A 17,327-nucleotide genomic window follows, 5' to 3' on the forward strand; every position below is an offset into this window, starting at 1 on the left:
TCATTCTCTTTAGCATACAAAAGGCATCTGAAGATAAAAATTGATGCAACAGTCAAAATATGATAGTACTTGAAAAATGGTCTGCATGAGGTTCTAGGTGTAAGATTAAACATCATTCGCAGAATCCGTTTTTGTTCTATGAATACTCTATCAACATCGTATGAGTTTCCCCATAACATAATATTATAAGAAATGTGACTATATACAAGACTATAGTAAACATTTATGAGTGAATGTAAGGGAATAGTATTTCTAACTGTACTTATGGCATAAAAGGAGCTATTAATTTTTTTGCATACAGAATGGACATGCGAGTTCCACTTCAAGTTCAAGTTCTGGTCAAGCACTTTGTTTAGCTTCTATAACAATGTCGAAATACCGCAAGTTTAGCCCACCCAAACCATATCTCCTATTTTTGAAGTAAATACATTCTGTCTTTCTGATATTAATCATTATATTATTTTGACGACACCAGTCTACAAAACACTGTAGCAAGAGTTGACATTAACTCTGCAATTCTTCGAACGTCTTGGCGCTAATCACCACTGAGGTATCATCAGCAAACAAAACCAATTTCATCATGTTCATGAGAAAATTAAAATCAGTGTAACCGGATGACAAAAAAGCATGTTCTTCGAATTTATAGGTAAGTCATTTATGAACAAAAGGAAAAGAAGTGGCCCCAATACAGAACTCTGAGGTACGCCCAAATTAATATTCTCTTCTTGCGAGAAAGTGCTATCAACTTTTACAAGTAAAGTTGTACACTCTAGATAACTTCGAATCCATGTTAGAAATATACCACTGAATCCCATGTTGTAACATTTATCAACAAGGAACTCATAGTGAAGACTATCAAAAGCCCGTGACAAATCAAAAAATAACCCCGCGACGAACAAATCTTTATCAAGGCAATCATGCACAAACTCAACGAAAAACAAAGCTGCCGTGTGAGTCGAGCGACCTGACCTGAAGCCATGTTGTGCAGTGTCTAATATATTATATTTATCTATATGGTTCATCATTCGATTGTAAACGATTCTTTCAAAAACTTTGGAGAAGGCACTGAGAATAGAGATAGGTCTGTAATTAGCAACATCATGTACATCATTTTTTTTATAAATAGGCAAGACTATGGCTTTTTTCAAAAGATTAGGGAATACACCTGAGCTTATTGACAAATTAATTATATGGGCAAAATGAGGTGCGATTGCAGGTCCAATATTTTTCAGTATACGTGTTGAAATATGATCAATGCCCGAACACTTGTTGTTTTTCAAATTATTTATTACATTGATCACCTCATTGTCCAGAACTGGTTGAAAAAAGAAGTTGAAATTCAAAATTGAAGAGGTCGTGCACGCATTGGACAAGTTAGAATGATAATAATCGTGCAGGGCTTTTTCAGTTATTAAGGAAAAATATTTAGCAAATATAACCGCTAGATTTTCAGGGTCAACATATGATTTTCCATCAATAATCAACTCAATGGGCTTGTATTTTTTCAACGTTCGGTTTGTTTGGGAATTCACGATACTCCACACTGTTTTATTTTTGTTGTCAGAGGTTTCAATCCGATTACTGAAATATCTAGATTTTGTTTCCTTGATTAACGAGTTATATGAGGATTTGACTCTCCTATGATAGTACTTATAGGTAGATTGGCTCATAGGTAGATTGGCATTTCATGTTAGTATACAGCCAATAACAATTATCAAGATTTCGCTTAGCCAGGTGAATAGCGGGAGTGATCCAACGCTTGTCATATTTAGTATGATTATTAGATTGAATTAATGGAAAATTATTTCGGAAACTATCTTCAATAAGATACATGAATGCTTCAAAGCATTCATCAAGGTCATGAGAACAATAAAGAAAGGAAAAATCACAATTATTGATGAAATGACTAAAATTGTTAAGATTTTGAGGGCTCAAATCCCTGACCCATTTATGTGAAAGAGTTTTCTTCGGAATAAAACCCACTGGAAACTTGAGTGAAAGAACTCTATGGTCACTAATATGAGCCTCATAAACCTCAACACTAGATGTGGGAAAATTTATATTGGTCAAGATGTAATCGATCTTCGACATGAATGTGTGGCCATTAACATTCCTAAAAACTCTTGTAGGATTAATTGATGAAAAATGTAAATTGTAGCATTCATATTGGATTTTCTATTTGGGTTATATAAATACAGAGTATTCACTAATACACAGATGATGATAATAATCGTTTATTCACTAGACACTCTAAGTCTATCTCAAAAGCAAGTACAGTTCACAAAGCAGAACGGAAGTACCTGACAGAAGGCAGGTTGGAAGAGACTGTCACTCTAAAGTCTTATGCCTGACGTTCGCTCTCGACCATCGAAGGTTCATTCTTGTTTTCTCTCTCGATGGCCCTCGATGGCCTCGCCACGCGCAGACTCGTAGCGCCACCGCACGACATGCAATAACACTATCAAGTGTAGGGTTGGTTGTCTCTCTCGTAATCTGTTCGGATGAAGTAATATTCTAACACTCCCTCCCTTCATCATCGAACTACAACCAGCATTCTCCACTCCAAGTCTAATCTATAAACAGAACTCAATTAGTTTATACTCTAATCCCTAGAAATACTCTGAAAACAAAAATTCAATGAGTTAGTATTAAATCATTAGTTTTTGAGTTAATCTCTTATGACCGTCTGATGGTAAAGGATTTATCATTAAGTCATCCACATTCTCCTTGGTTGGAATCCATCTCACTGTGATTCTCTTTGCTTCAACACATTGTTTTATGAAATCACCATGTGTTTCAGCCATATGTCTTCTAAGTCCAGATTTCTCTCTATGTAGTAGGTCGTCATTTATTACCTCTAAATGATCATCAAATACTTTTAGTTTGGGACTACCATCTTTCTTGGTGCAGTCTCCAGCGGAATTTTTATCACACCAGACTGTTGTAGGAAATATCAGTTTTCCTATCACAAATCTAAGTACCTTGTCAAGAATTATTAATTCTTGATAGGCATTATTCATGGTTAGGTATTCGGCTCTACAAGTGGACAATGTGACATAGGTTTGATTATGGCTTCTCCAAGCTATTACATCTTCAAACAATCTAATAACATACCTTTCAGTTGATGACAAGTCGGTATGGTCTCTAAATGTTGCATCGGTAAATGCCTCTAAGTATTAAGTTTGAGCGGTGAATTTAAGACTTAAATTCACAGTACCTTTCAAATACCTGAAGATTCTCTTTACACCTTTCCAATCAGCTTCGGTCGGCTTCATTTGTTTTCTCGTTAAATAGTTAACAGCAAACGTAGTGTCTACCATTTGATGGATACATTAAGCTACCAATCGCTTCTCTATAAGGAACTCTTTTCATCTCTATAAGGAACTCTTTTTATCTCTAGTTTATCTGAGTCATCTTGTAACTTCTCTGATTGATTTCTCCTAATCCTATTTTCAATCTGTCTGATTACCATAGGAGTATTTTGAGCATTGCAGTCATTCATATTTAATCTATCTAATATATTCATAGTATAATTTGATTGATTGATTTATATACCTCTCTTCTCGGTTTCTCTTTATATTTAAATCATTTCACCTCCAAGTATATAAACAAGGTCCATGTATATCATTCTCTGAACCAAGTTTCTAGATCTCTTCAGTGAATCTCTTATTACATCTCTTTGGACTGATCTTCAGTCCATATAGGGCTTTCCGGAGTTTATATACATAAGATCGTTTGATCTCATTGTCAATGTCTACTCCATCAAGAATCTTCATATAGATCTCCTCTATAGTGCCATTTAAAAAGGCAGGTTTTTACTTCTGATTGACAAGCATGTAAATCATACTTATTTATTATTGCAAATGTAGCTCTAATTACAGGAAGTCTAATGTCATAGATATTTTTGACCTTAAAGCCTCATATGACTAATCTTACTTTGTATCGTATAAGACCATTTGCCTCTAATTTTCTCTCGAATACCATTTCGAGTCTATAATGTTTGCCCGTTTTCCAGATTCCAGAAGATTCCTTTTATCTACCAATATCCAAACCTTATTTTGTATCATGGAATCAATTTCTTCTTTTGTAGCTTTCTTCCATAAGTGGCCTTCTCTAGAATTCATAGCTTCCTTGAATTTAATCGGTTCTCGATTTAATGAAGAAATAAGACAAAACCTCATATCTTCTTCTCTATCGGTTTTCTCATATTTACCTAAAATAATAATATTAATAGCTGATCTTTATTGATAACTAGTTATCCAAAGGCAATTGACCTTGGTCGTTCAGCCCACTTTCTAAAATATTATTCTCTGAGTAATTAAGAAACCTTGCATAGCTTACGTCCTTTACGATTTTCTTTAAGTGTAGCAGGGTATTGGTCTTTTGATCGGCAGTTCCCTTATTTTGGCTCTTTCGAGTTTTTCATCCAATCCCAGTCGATTATATTTTCCTGGGTCTGTAATTTTTCTTTAGTGTCATCAAGTTGTTTATTTCTATAAACATCTTTGTAGGCAAGTTTCTTGTTAAATCTCACATGTAGCTCGAGCTTGAATGCCACGTCAAGTATCCTGTAGCGGTATAACCCACTAGGACAGCTTTCAGGGCACATTATCCAAATTTCAAGCTGGGTTTTGGAATCTTAATGTATGCGAACATCGCAATACATAATAATACTTACAAATACTTCCAATACATCCAAAATCTCTCAATTTGATCAAAGTGGCATTTTGCATTTGGTGCAAACTTTGTCAACGGTGTTTGATATCTGATAGACTTGTGTGTTCTGTTGTACACATCTATAGATGCATCAATACCAATCTCCCACATACTCTTAGGTAGTCTGGAATCAAAAATGTATGTACGAACCTTCTTTTGGATCGTCAAGTTAAACCTCTCCGCTCTCTCGTTCTCTATATTTTCTCTACTCAGTACTTCCGGGAATTTCCTTTCGGTAAATCTGTACCTTGATCTGACCTGATATAATATACCTTCTCATTTTTCTCCAACAAGTTTCTTGTTGATATTAAGAATTTCTTTAATGCTTCAGCCAACTCATCTTCTGTTTTAATGAATATGCTTTAGCAAGTCTCCAATAGTCTTCTATGTAGACATTAATGAATCTTTGCTGACCTGAATGAGATGGTGGTTCAATAAGTCCCATCGTGTCAGTGTGTGTCAACTGGTTGTTTCTCAGCTCTCATTCTGTCTCTTTAAAGTGTAATTTCTCCATTGTCGATATGATACATACTTCACGTTCTAAGTTTTGGATTGATTCCAAGTTATCGATCTAAATTACCTCTTTACTGATATGACTGCAATCCCAATTTTTCTTGTTGCTCAGATTGTGTTTCATCTGTTTTGTCAGTTGAAACTTGTGAACTTTCTCTTTAGTTGAAACGATGAGATTATATTACTTCTCCCTCCCAATCGCAGATTCTGGTTCTCCCTCCGAACCTAATAACTCGTTATTGGAATGTGTCTGCGATTGCAAGCTCATCTCATCTTCTTCGCTTATCGTTGCTCGACTCTCTAAAACAATCTCATGATTAATCTTATTGTAAACACTTAGGATTTGGAATTGTCCTCTAAAACAATTTCATTATTAACCTCATTATAAACTCTTAGGACCTGTTCTCTAAAACAAATTCATTATTAATCTTATTGTAAACTCTTAGGACTTGGACATCTAAGTAAATATTGAACCCAGAGTCTGCGAGTTTACGTAAGGGAAGTAAATTCTCAGAAATCTCTTTCTCTGCAAATACGTTTTGCAATTTCTTAGTATTCTCATTTCTAAAATCTAAATACAGTCAAACCTGTGTAAGTGACAACTGGGTAAGCGAGAAAACTCTTTAAGTGAGTGGAATTGCCTGGTCCCGTCATTTTTAGCCCCTAAAACCTCTATGTGTGAGAAATAGAAGCCTCTATAAGAGAAAGTCGTGAACCGCCAGATATATTTGTGTTCGAACCTCTATAACTAAGACTGCTATTTGTCTATAACTCTATAAGCGAGAGTCTGGCATGGAGGTAGTTCCCCGAAAACATAAACACATGTTTTCGGGGAATTACCTAACATTGTCTTTGTGGAAATCTGGCCCTCACTTTTAAAACAATCGATGTAACTACCTTACCCCAGTTGACATCAAGTGCTAAGAAAGCTTAAGTCTAGCGCAATGTCTAAAAGAAAAATCCGAGTTTTATCTCTGAGTGAAAAACTTAAGATCGTGAATGCGTTTGAGTGTGGAAAATCGCGTAATGAAATTCAGAGTGAGTTTGGTCTACCAGAATCAACCTATTATAAAATTATCAAGTCAAGAGACTCTATAAAGTCTCAGTGCTCTGAAGGACACGGAAATATTAAGAGGAGTCGACATTCCGAGTTCCCCGACATTGAAAACTGCCTTTTAGAATGGATCAAACAAACCCTTAACAAGAACATCCCCATAGATGGACCCCTGTTGGAACAAAAATCTAAAGACTTTGCCACAAGATTGGGATATCAGAACTTTTCGGCTAGTAATGGCTGGTTAGAAGGTTTTAAAAGACGTCATGATATAGCTTTCAAAAAAGCCGCTGGAGAAAGTAGATCTGTAGACCAAAGCGTGTGTAACCGATGGACTGAAGAACTGCCAAGTCTCTTGAAGGGGTATGATCCAAACGACATTTACAATGCGGATGAGACAGCTCTATTCTTCAAGTGTCTTCCTGATAAAACATTCACATTTAAGGGCGAAAAATGTCATGGAGGTAAACAAAGTAAGGAACGTCTTACTATTCTTCAATGCGTTAACATGACCGGTACTGATAAGCTACCTCTTTTAATGATAGGGAAATCAAAACGACCTAGATGTTTCAAAGGTGTCAAGACTTTACCTGTTGATTATGCAAGTAACACAAAAGCTTGGATGACCAAGATATTATTCAAGGATTGGTTGAAAAACGTCGACAAGAAAATGATGATGAAAAACAAAAAAATCCTGCTTTTCATTGACAACTGTGCTGCCCACAATGACTTACCAACATTCGAAAACGTAAAAGTCATGTTTTTGCCTGCCAACATCACCAGTCAACTTCAACCTTTAGATCAAGGTATCATTCACACATTCAAACGCTTTTACCGCAGAGAAGTTGTTCAACACACCCTTACGTGTCTCGAAGCAAGCAATAACCATGATATTGGCGTACTCCTAGCCATGAAATTTGCAAGGAAAGCATGGTACAAAGTAAGTGACGTTACTGTCAAGAACTGTTTCAAGAAGGCTGGATTTTGTATCAGCACAGATAAACAGGAATTTATACCTGAGGATAATGAAGTTGAAGCTGGACCTAGCAATGAGGATTGGGCCAAGCTTGTGTGTCACGAATATACTGGTGATGTGTTAACGCCAACCTTTGAAGACTTTGTACAAGTTGACGACCTCCTGGCTACCGCTGGAGAATTTACCGATGACGATATCGTGCACAATTTCGCTACAACGTGTACTGACGGAAATGACAGTGAAGATGAAGCCGACCAATTGCAGACTTTGGATACAGAAGTAAAAAACATTCCAAAGAAGCAAGAAATTTTAATTGCACTGGAGAATATACACAAATTTTTTGAATACTCTGCGGTTGTTGATAAAACAATATTCGATAATATTTACGAATTAGAAAAGCATGTTCACAATTTGAATACGGAAAAACAGAAGAAAATAACAGATTTTTTTAAATAGATGTGCGAGGTTCATTATTTTTTATTTGTAAGAAAAAACAACAGATTTTTTTTTAAAAGATGTGTAAGATTCATTATTTACTATGTATTTGTAAGAAGAAAATTAAAGATTTCTTTGAATAAATGTGTGAGATTTTTTTCCTATTTGTAAGTAGAATGAAATACATTACACATATGTACATACATACATGTTTTCCATTTTTTTATTCAACCTCTATGAGTGATAATGGTAACTTAGAAACCTTCATTAGCTAGAAACTCGGGTTAGTGAGAAACCTCCATAAGCGAAACAAACCTTGCGGTCCCTTGAACTCTCCCTTATCCAGGTTCGACTGTATAAGATTAACTCACCCTTAATATCGATTACAATGACTGCTATCTCGTTTTATACGCTCTCTACACTCATATTTTGACATCTCTCAAAGTTTCTCAAGTCAGACAATCATTTACGATATGGTCTGTTCCTACAGAATCTGCTAAAAAGTTAATGATTGGATCAAGTTTACCTGTTTTAGTTTCTCTATGCTTTATACTTCCAACCTTTCTTGCCTTGGAGCGACCCTCTTTGTTGAATCTCTTACTCTCTCTCATTCTCCTCTGGTTTACATGACTCCGTCTCTTAGTGTTGAGACGTGGCTTGTTCATCCTACCTCTACTCGATCCTCTAAATTTGAACGTTTCGTTCGTGCCACCATTGTTAATTCAATCCTCTTACTTGATTGTCCCACAACCGAAACAGAGTCACTTACTTACTCTGTTGCACAAATTTGAATCAGTTGACCAGTGTCTCTCTTTGTTACACCGGAAGCATTTCAATTTATGTACCCGTTGAAATTTTGGAGTCTCCTCTTCAATTTCAGACCTCTTCTCAACCTCTAATCTCTCTGATCTCGTCTAAATTACCTTCTTGGTTTGGGGTCTGTCTCCTGGTCAGATCTGCATCTCGTAACTCGGATATGACTGGTAATACAGCCTGATAAAGTGCAGATCTTATCTTTTTGAGCAGTTAGCTTAATCATACCTCGAAAGCTTCATACTCTCATACTATCGAGTCGAATCTTTCACAGAAATCATCGACCGATTCGTATTTCTCCATTTTAATGGAGTACAAGTAAGCTCTTACCTGAAGTGTGAGTGTCGCATTTGACTTGCACTTCCTGGAGAGCCTCAAACCTCTACTTACTTCAACAGGGTCTCGGATATTGAAAGTCTTCTTTTAATAATTCTCCTCAATTCTGTTTATGATAATACCTCATACTCAACTACTTCTCTTGGATTTGTTAGCCTCTGAAAAAGTTTGGTTACTCGTACTTGGCTCTATGACGTCCAACAAATCGTTTGTCAAAAAGCTCTGATCATAGACTGTCCATCCAGATCTTAAAATTTGAATTCTGCTCTGCAACATAGATTAATTTTAAATACCTGGGTTTTCTAGTACTCTAGAATTTTAACCCCAAAAATTTATTCTCTCAATTCTAATCACCTCTGTGAAATGAATTAATTTTTATTAAATACAGCTGGGTTTTCTCAAACTCTTAAATCTCTAAGATTTAATCTCAAAAATATTCTCACAACTCTAAATCTCTAAAATTTAATAAAAATTTTTCTCATAACACTAGTTACCTCTGTAACATGAATAAATTTTTTATATTCCAGGGTTTTCTAATACTCTTATATTCTCATAACTCTACTCTCTCTAAAATTTAATAAAAAATTATTCTCATAACTGTAGTTACCTCTGTAACATGAATTAATTTTTTATATACCAGGGTTTTCTAATACTCTTATATTCTCATAACTCTACTCTCTCTAGAGTTCAATAAAAATTATTGTCATAACTCTAGTTACCTGTGTAACATGAATTAATAATTTTTATATACCTGGGTTTTCTAATACTCTTATATTCTCATAACTCTACTCTCTCTAGAGTTTAAGAAAAATTATTGTCATAACTCTAGTTACCTCTGTAACATGAATTAATAATTTTTATATACCTGGGTTTTCTAATACTCTTATATTCTCATAACTCTACTCTCTCTAGAGTTTAATAAAAATTATTGTCATAACTCTAGTTACCTCTGTAACATGAATTAATAATTTTTATATACCTGGGTTTTCTAATACTCTTATATTCTCATAACTCTACTCTCTCTATTGTACTCTCTCCATTGTCGACAATTTCTCCTCTCTCAGATCTCTAATTTCTCAAAAGGGGGTTTTGTGTAATGACTCTAAAATTTCTCTAGCATCTCTCATCTACGTATCACTCGTTGATACTTTTCTAGTCAGCTAAGATCAAGGAAATGGGCAATTATTAATTGCATGAAAAACTTACATTGATTTTGACAATTCTCTCTTTCCTCGTAATGCATGAAACCTGTATCTTCTGCACTTACGGAAATGGTGGAATCGCTATGATAATCCACCAATGGTTTTCCTTGATTTCCTTTGGCTGCCATCTATTTCAGGATTTATGAAACAAAATATTTATATTATGTATTTTAAGATTTTTGTGCATTATATGCTCTCTTAGTACATCTACTACCAGGTATAAGATATAAAATTTTGTTTCGTGCTTCTGAATTGCCTCAGACGCACAGCAATCTGATACAATCCGAAACAGGGTTATTTAAGTTTTCAAACATCACCACCTCATATTTGTAAACCTTACTACAAAAGCGGTATCACGCACTGCAATGAAAACCTGTTGAGTTAGGTATGGCCATTTTACAAATACGGGATGAATACTTGAATCCTATAATATCCCTAGCTTACAAACAAACAACACAGCACAGCAAGCATTGTATGAAAGAAGCCCTGAAATAATAGTTATCACTAATCTTACCATACTGCAGTTTTTGTAGTTTAGTGAAATAAATAATTCCCCAAATTTTTCATCAATATATATAGTCTCAAAATATCTCCATCTCTGGATTATGTTTATGGAATGTGAAACATCCAATTTTACATGCTCCAAGCAATGTATGTAGAATCTTCAAATCTACATACTCCAATACTCTAGGTGTGGTATGTAAATTTTATAAAATTATCCAATCTAAAACAGAAAGTATGTTAGCACAATTCCTAAAGTTTACATAATCTCAGGCTCTGAAAGGTTTAAATAAACACTCTAAAATTTCCTCATGTGAGCCTCTCGAATGATGTATGTACATCTCTCAAATAATGACTCTGAAAAATACTCTAAATTCACATAATATAACTTTCTCAAATGATGAATGTGAAATCTCTAAATTTACAAACATCTAAATCAATTTGATACAATGAGTATGCAAAATCTACATCTGCATAATCTAAATCTATAAAACATGTGTATATTAAAATATCTCATTTCTCTAATCTGAATCTCTCATTTAAATCTATAAAACTTGTGTATAGCAAAATATCTCGTTTCTCTAATCTGAATCTTAATCATCTAAATCTATAAAACATGTGTATAGCAAAATATCTCGTTTCTCTAAACTGAATCTTAATCATCTAAATCTATAAAACATGTGTATAGCAAAGTATCTCGTTTCTCTAAACATCAACTGTCAATAACCGTTAAGAATCAAAGTTGATTCCTTGTCTAATAGATAGGTATTCTAACAATTCAAGTAAGTCTTAAAATAATGTCCGATTAGGACAACCATCTTTCAACATATCTACATTCAGATCTCAGCAAACTAACATTATTTCACCTAATTTAGAAACATGATTCAATGTGAATGAAAAATGTTTAACAAAAGATGCAAAGTCACCTGAACAAGGTCAATAGTACAGATATTTCTGCTGTTAGGTAGTAGGTGAATGTTCTGACTCCATTTCCCTTCATTTGGACTTGTTTACTTGTATCTTGTACATAATGATTTGAAAATAAAGAGCTACAATTGTTATTCTTGATCGAATGATACTTCATGGTATGATGAGCGATTGTGAATAAGACGTATATAGTTGTGCTCCTGTTCTTAATTTGATTATACAAAGCGACGAAACTCCGATCGAATTTCTTAACTGCAATACTGAAGTGACGAAATTAATTATTGGTAAAAATGGTTATCACAAGAGATGTCAGAGAAGAAATACAAAATTCCGTTCAAGATGCGTTGAAAAATTGTCTACAGGATCAATCATTCATTAAAAAGTTAGCAGATGGTGTATCACAAATAATAAAAAACTGGAAACATTGAATTTGGGGTGGAGAAAATGCTTCATTAATGAGTACCACGGTATATTACGTTGTTTCAATTGTGGTGGATACAACCATTTTCATTAAGACTGTAAACATACGAAAGCTTGCTTTAAATGTGCTGGAAATCATGACACTAGAGAATGAGATGAGAATGAGAATGAAAAAAATGCGTCAATTGTGTGAAAAAAAGTTGAGAATTTAAGGGTGAATTTAAGCGTAGATCACACTGCTTTCGATCAGAACTGTCCATGTTATTTGACAATACTTGAGAGCATGATAAAAAGAACCAACTGCGGGGATATATAGCAACCAAGAATGGAAAATATAATGTACTTAAATTGTCAGGGATTTCTGAATAACAAAAGTGCATTAGTCAATTTAGTACGAGAGTGGAAACCTGACATTATTTACCTGAGTGAGACGCATATCACCGAGGACGTGAGGGTGAGTGAGATGAACATCAATGGTTACATATTTCTAAACTGCACCACAAACAACACCAGAACTGGAGGTGTATCAATTTTATTGAAGTATGGCTTACAGTATACTGTCAAGTTCAATTTTAGTAAGGAAAATTATTTGTGTCTAATTACCATCGAACTAAAAGTCAAACATAATAGACTATTGTTGACAGCTTTATATCATCCTCCGAGTGTTCGGGTACCAGAGTTTTTGAATTTTATGAGGGATTTTTTGAGGATTGTTCAGTGTTTGATGGTTATGTGATATGTTTAGGTGATTTCAAAAAATCATCTTTTTATGCAGATAAATGTAAAAGAATCAACAAAGTGGATTGACACAAATTGTAGAAGATTTCACAAGAATCACCAGGGATAGCTCTACATTAATCGATCATGTTGTGACAAATTATGAATAGGTATGTTGACCACACCGTACATTCAACGCCAAAAATTTCTGATCATTCAATAATAACATTAAACTTAGGCAAACTAAATGCGAGTCCGAACAACTGCAAACTCATTGTGCGTTCCTATAAGAGTTATAATTCGAGTGAATTTCAGGACAATTTGAGAATGGCGAGTTGGGAAAACAATAGTACCAATGTGAATGTATTAACACATAATTTCATGGAACCACTCAAAAGATCGTTCGACAGAATGTGTCCGATAATTGAAAAGAAGGTAGGCAATAAGCCATGCATTCAGTGGTTAAATAATGATATAAAACAATTGACGAAGAAAAGAGATGATCAATATAAAAAACGGTTTTCACAAAAAGTAGTATAGGATGGGATAAATATAAGGTACTAAGAAATGAGGTAACAACTAGACTGAGAACCGAGGAAACAAAATATTATCATGACGTCATATGGAGAAGTACAGGTCGAAATATTTGGAATAAATTGAAACCTTTAGTACAGAAGAAGGAAAATCGATTCGAGGATGGTGTAATTTTTGATGGTGTTATGTTGACTGAGGCCTCCAAGACAGCAGATAGGTTCAATAATTATTTTATTAAGAGTATAGAAGATATTGTAACAATAATTCCAAAAGATGGTTCCTTTCAATTGGGTATGGAAAAAATAGGCTCGAGTTTTTCAAAATTCACAAAGATAGGAATGAAACAATTGAAGCAGTTTGTACAAATGCTGAGACAGACCTCTGGACCCGACGGAATCACAACGGAAATCTTTAGGGATGCCTTTGAGGTGGTGAGAAATAGGTTACTTGACGTGGTGAACACATCTTTGGAGTGCGGGGAATTTCCTGAAATGTGGAAGGTATCTACTGTCACACCGGTTGAGAAGGTGGCTAACACGAAGAATTGTGAGGAATTTAGGGGTGTACACACTCTTCCGATATGTGAAAAAGTTTTGGAACTAGCAGTTAAAGATCAACTTCTTGAATACTTATATAAGAACAATATATTTGTAGATAGTCAATCGGGTTTTCGTAACAATCATTTCTGTGAAAGCTCACTGTTGAATGTCTGTCATGGATGGTTGAAGGAACTTGATGAGAATAAGATCGTTCTTGCTGTTTTCTTGGATTTCAAAAGAGCATTCGAAACAATAGTGGCTATAAATTGGTTTAAATCTTATTTGACGGATAGGAGACAAAAAGTCAAATTCAGAGGAGTCGAGTTCTGTGGATACTGAGTATGGAGTGCCCCAGGAAACAACATTGTGACATTTATTTTTCCTCATTTATATGAATGATATTGTCAAGAATATGAAGCATGGTAAGCTGTCAGCATTTGCAGATGACACAATGTTGTTTATCACCGGTGAGGATATATTTCAAATGGAATTGTTGATGAACGAACATCTTAACGTGCTGTGTAGTTGGCTGGAAAATACTCAAATGCAAATTAATTTTAAGGAAAGCAATTTTATGATTTTCGGTAAAGAGAAATTCCTCAAAATGATTAATGGAAAGGGGGTTGACATATTAATAAAAAATAATGCGTTGAAAAGGGTGGAGTCGATAAAATACCTAGGTGTAATTTTGGACTCTAAATTGAAATTTCAGCTACATGCAGAATATATTATGAAAAAAAAGGCGCGAAAGATTCACTTTATTAGAAGAATCAGTAACAAAATTGATATGAAAACTAGAGTGTTATTGTTCAGACCCATTGTGTTGCCCCATTTGGATTTCTGTACATCCCTTTTCTTCAATTTGTCATCCAGTTTATTGATAAAATGCAGAAAATTGTAAATAGGGGCATGAGAGTGGTTTCAAAATGTGACAGGAGGACCCCAATAAGGTTGATGTTGGAGGCTATCAATTTGATGAGTGTTAGACAGAGGATTTTCTTCAGAACTTCGGATTTAATTCATAAAATTAGAAATAACATGCAACCAAATTCTTTATCTCAGAAGTTAACATATGTTCATGAAATTCACGATCTCAATACAAGATTCAGAGAACATTTTTTTCTTGATACTTACCGTACTGGACAGATGACAGGATCCACACTGGCGAGGGGTCTGGTTTGTTACAATGGGCTACCACATACGATTAGAGATTCAGTTGATTATAAGACTTTCAGGAGAATGTTTATTGCACATATACGGAAATATCACTGATTTGAATTAATTTATTTCTTTTTTCTGTTGTAACTAGTGTTTTTCACTTGATAAAGAGTTATTATTATTATTTGGATGTTCTCGATGAGCAGGTTGGAATTTCAACTATCATGTATTCAACAATTAGTGAATGTTTGGAAGCGAGAGGAGAGCGGGGGAAAGAATTTCAATGAACTATTAGTGTACCTAGACGGAGAGCTTGATCGAGTTGATGTTATTGTTCTTTCAGAGTGTTGGCTGAAAGATGTTGGAGATAATTTTGAAATTCCAAATTATTCATCATATAGCAATGAATCAAAGTTTAATGAAAATTATGGGGTGATAGTTTACATAAAGAATACAATTTCAGTTGATTCAGTTGTAATTAATATAACTTAAACCAATTTATTAAGGATAACTTTTGAATTTCTCGGAATCGATATTGGATTGACGGCATCATACAGATCTCCTGCAACGAATGTCGAAAGGTTTGACGATGTTATAACGAGTTGTTTCTCTGAGATGACACATCGATCAGTAGAGGTTTTCTTGGGCGATATTAATATTAATCTGCTTGATAGTTTATCTGAAGAGGTTAATTATTATAGTAGTAATCTCATTGAAAATGGTTAGTTACAAATCATATATCAACATACCGACTCGTGTAACAGAAGAACTGCTATTGATCATATTTTTGTGAGAAAAAAGGAAACAGTTGAGAATGTAATATGCAATTCTTCGGTTATCGGAACTAATATAACGAATCACTTCTGTACATCATTGATTCTCGAAATAGAGGGCTGAGCCGGAGGCAAAAAACAAGAAGATGATGTACGGCGTTTTTATAGAATAGATAATAGTAGAAGTGAAGAACTTTTAGCTGAGGAGAGTTGGGTTGAGGTTCTGCATTGTGATGATGTTCAACAACAATGCTACACAGCTTTTAATGATAAATTCAAAAAACATCTGAATGAGTCCACAATCGAGTTAACAGGAAGTAATAAAATCAAACCTACATTGAAACCTTGGATGACTGAGGGTCTCGTGAGATCGGTGGCGATGAGAGATAAGTTGAAAATGAAACTCCTCAGAAATCCATCAGACGCGTTGAAGAGTGAATTTAAAAAATATAGAAATGAACTCACTGACTTGATTAGAATCACAGAGAATAAATATTATAGAGATAAACTCAATGAGAACAGCAATAATTGTAAAGGAACATGGCAGATAATAAGCGAAATATACAGGGTGTTTCCTAAACATGCGGCAAAAATTCAGGGAGTTGTTCCTTGGACTATTTTAAGCATGTTTTGTCCTTGGATGATTTTTGAAAAACCTCGTTGCTTCGAAGATACAGGGCGAACAACATTTTTCATATTTTTAAAATTAATAATAGTTTAAATAAAAATGCGTACCGCACTGTGTTTACTAAGTAGGTACAATTTATTTTTAAATTTGTTAAACAACATTCCAATTACTAAAAACGGCCAGTTTTTTGACTAAAAATTGATAAGTGCAGATGGTAAAGGAATACAGATTAAACACGGTTTTCATTTGAATTCGTTTTGTGATGTATTAGCAATTAACATTTTATTTTTTTTTTTTATTTTTATTGGATGCTTGTATGCTGGCTAGAGGTGGTCATTTTCAACAGTTTTTGTAGGTTGAGTTGAATTTTCATGTAATTTTTCATAATAAAATGTTATCATCTGAAATTTTGTTTCCCCTATATCTTCGAAACAAATAGGTTTTTCAAAAATCATCAAAGGACAAAATATTCTTAGAATAGTCCAAGGAACAACCCCCTGAATTTTTGCCGCATGTTTAGGAAACACCCTGTATAATTGTTATAACAAACATACTAAAATAGATAGATAAGATTCATTCTGATAAATCAATTACGACTGATAAAGAGAAAGCTGAAGCTTTCAATGAGAATTTCACGAGAGTGGGTTTGGATATGACGGATAAAATAGATGACTCTCTAAATACACCATCGAACTTTTTTGAGGGTGATTCAGTGAGTTTCTCGATTTTCCTCACGCCTGTGAATGAAAAAGAATTAATATAATTTATATCACAATTAAAAAATCACCCTTCTTCTGGACCAGACGGAGGGGGTGCGAAAATAATAAAATCCATACATGTTCACCTTTTGAAGCCTTTAGTAGACGTGATAAATTTAATATTTAAGCAGGGTGTGATACCACCTGAGATGAAGGAATCAAGGATTTCTCCTGTTTATAAATCGGGAGATAAATCAAAAATCGAAAATTATAGACCCATTTCTATTATCAGTAATTTCGCTAAGATTCTTGAACAGGCTCTCAAAGCAAGAATTGTTGCATTTCTTGAAAAGTATAGCATTATTACGGAAAGGCAATTTGGCTTCA

At 34.4% G+C, this 17,327-nt stretch overlaps 1 protein-coding gene across 1 annotated transcript; it reads left to right on the top strand.

The window, feature by feature from the left end:
- Positions 1-6,173: 6,173 nt before the first annotated feature.
- LOC123671434 (tigger transposable element-derived protein 6-like) lies at positions 6,174-7,837 on the top strand. The gene is made up of 2 exons (XM_045605290.1): positions 6,174-7,538; positions 7,811-7,837. Exons 1-2 carry the CDS (start codon positions 6,174-6,176, stop codon positions 7,835-7,837), a joined length of 1,392 nt encoding a protein of 463 aa, XP_045461246.1.
- Positions 7,838-17,327: the final 9,490 nt, after the last annotated feature.

This window comes from Harmonia axyridis, chromosome 1, assembly GCF_914767665.1.
Source record: "Harmonia axyridis chromosome 1, icHarAxyr1.1, whole genome shotgun sequence".
Lineage (NCBI taxonomy): Eukaryota > Metazoa > Arthropoda > Insecta > Coleoptera > Coccinellidae > Harmonia > Harmonia axyridis.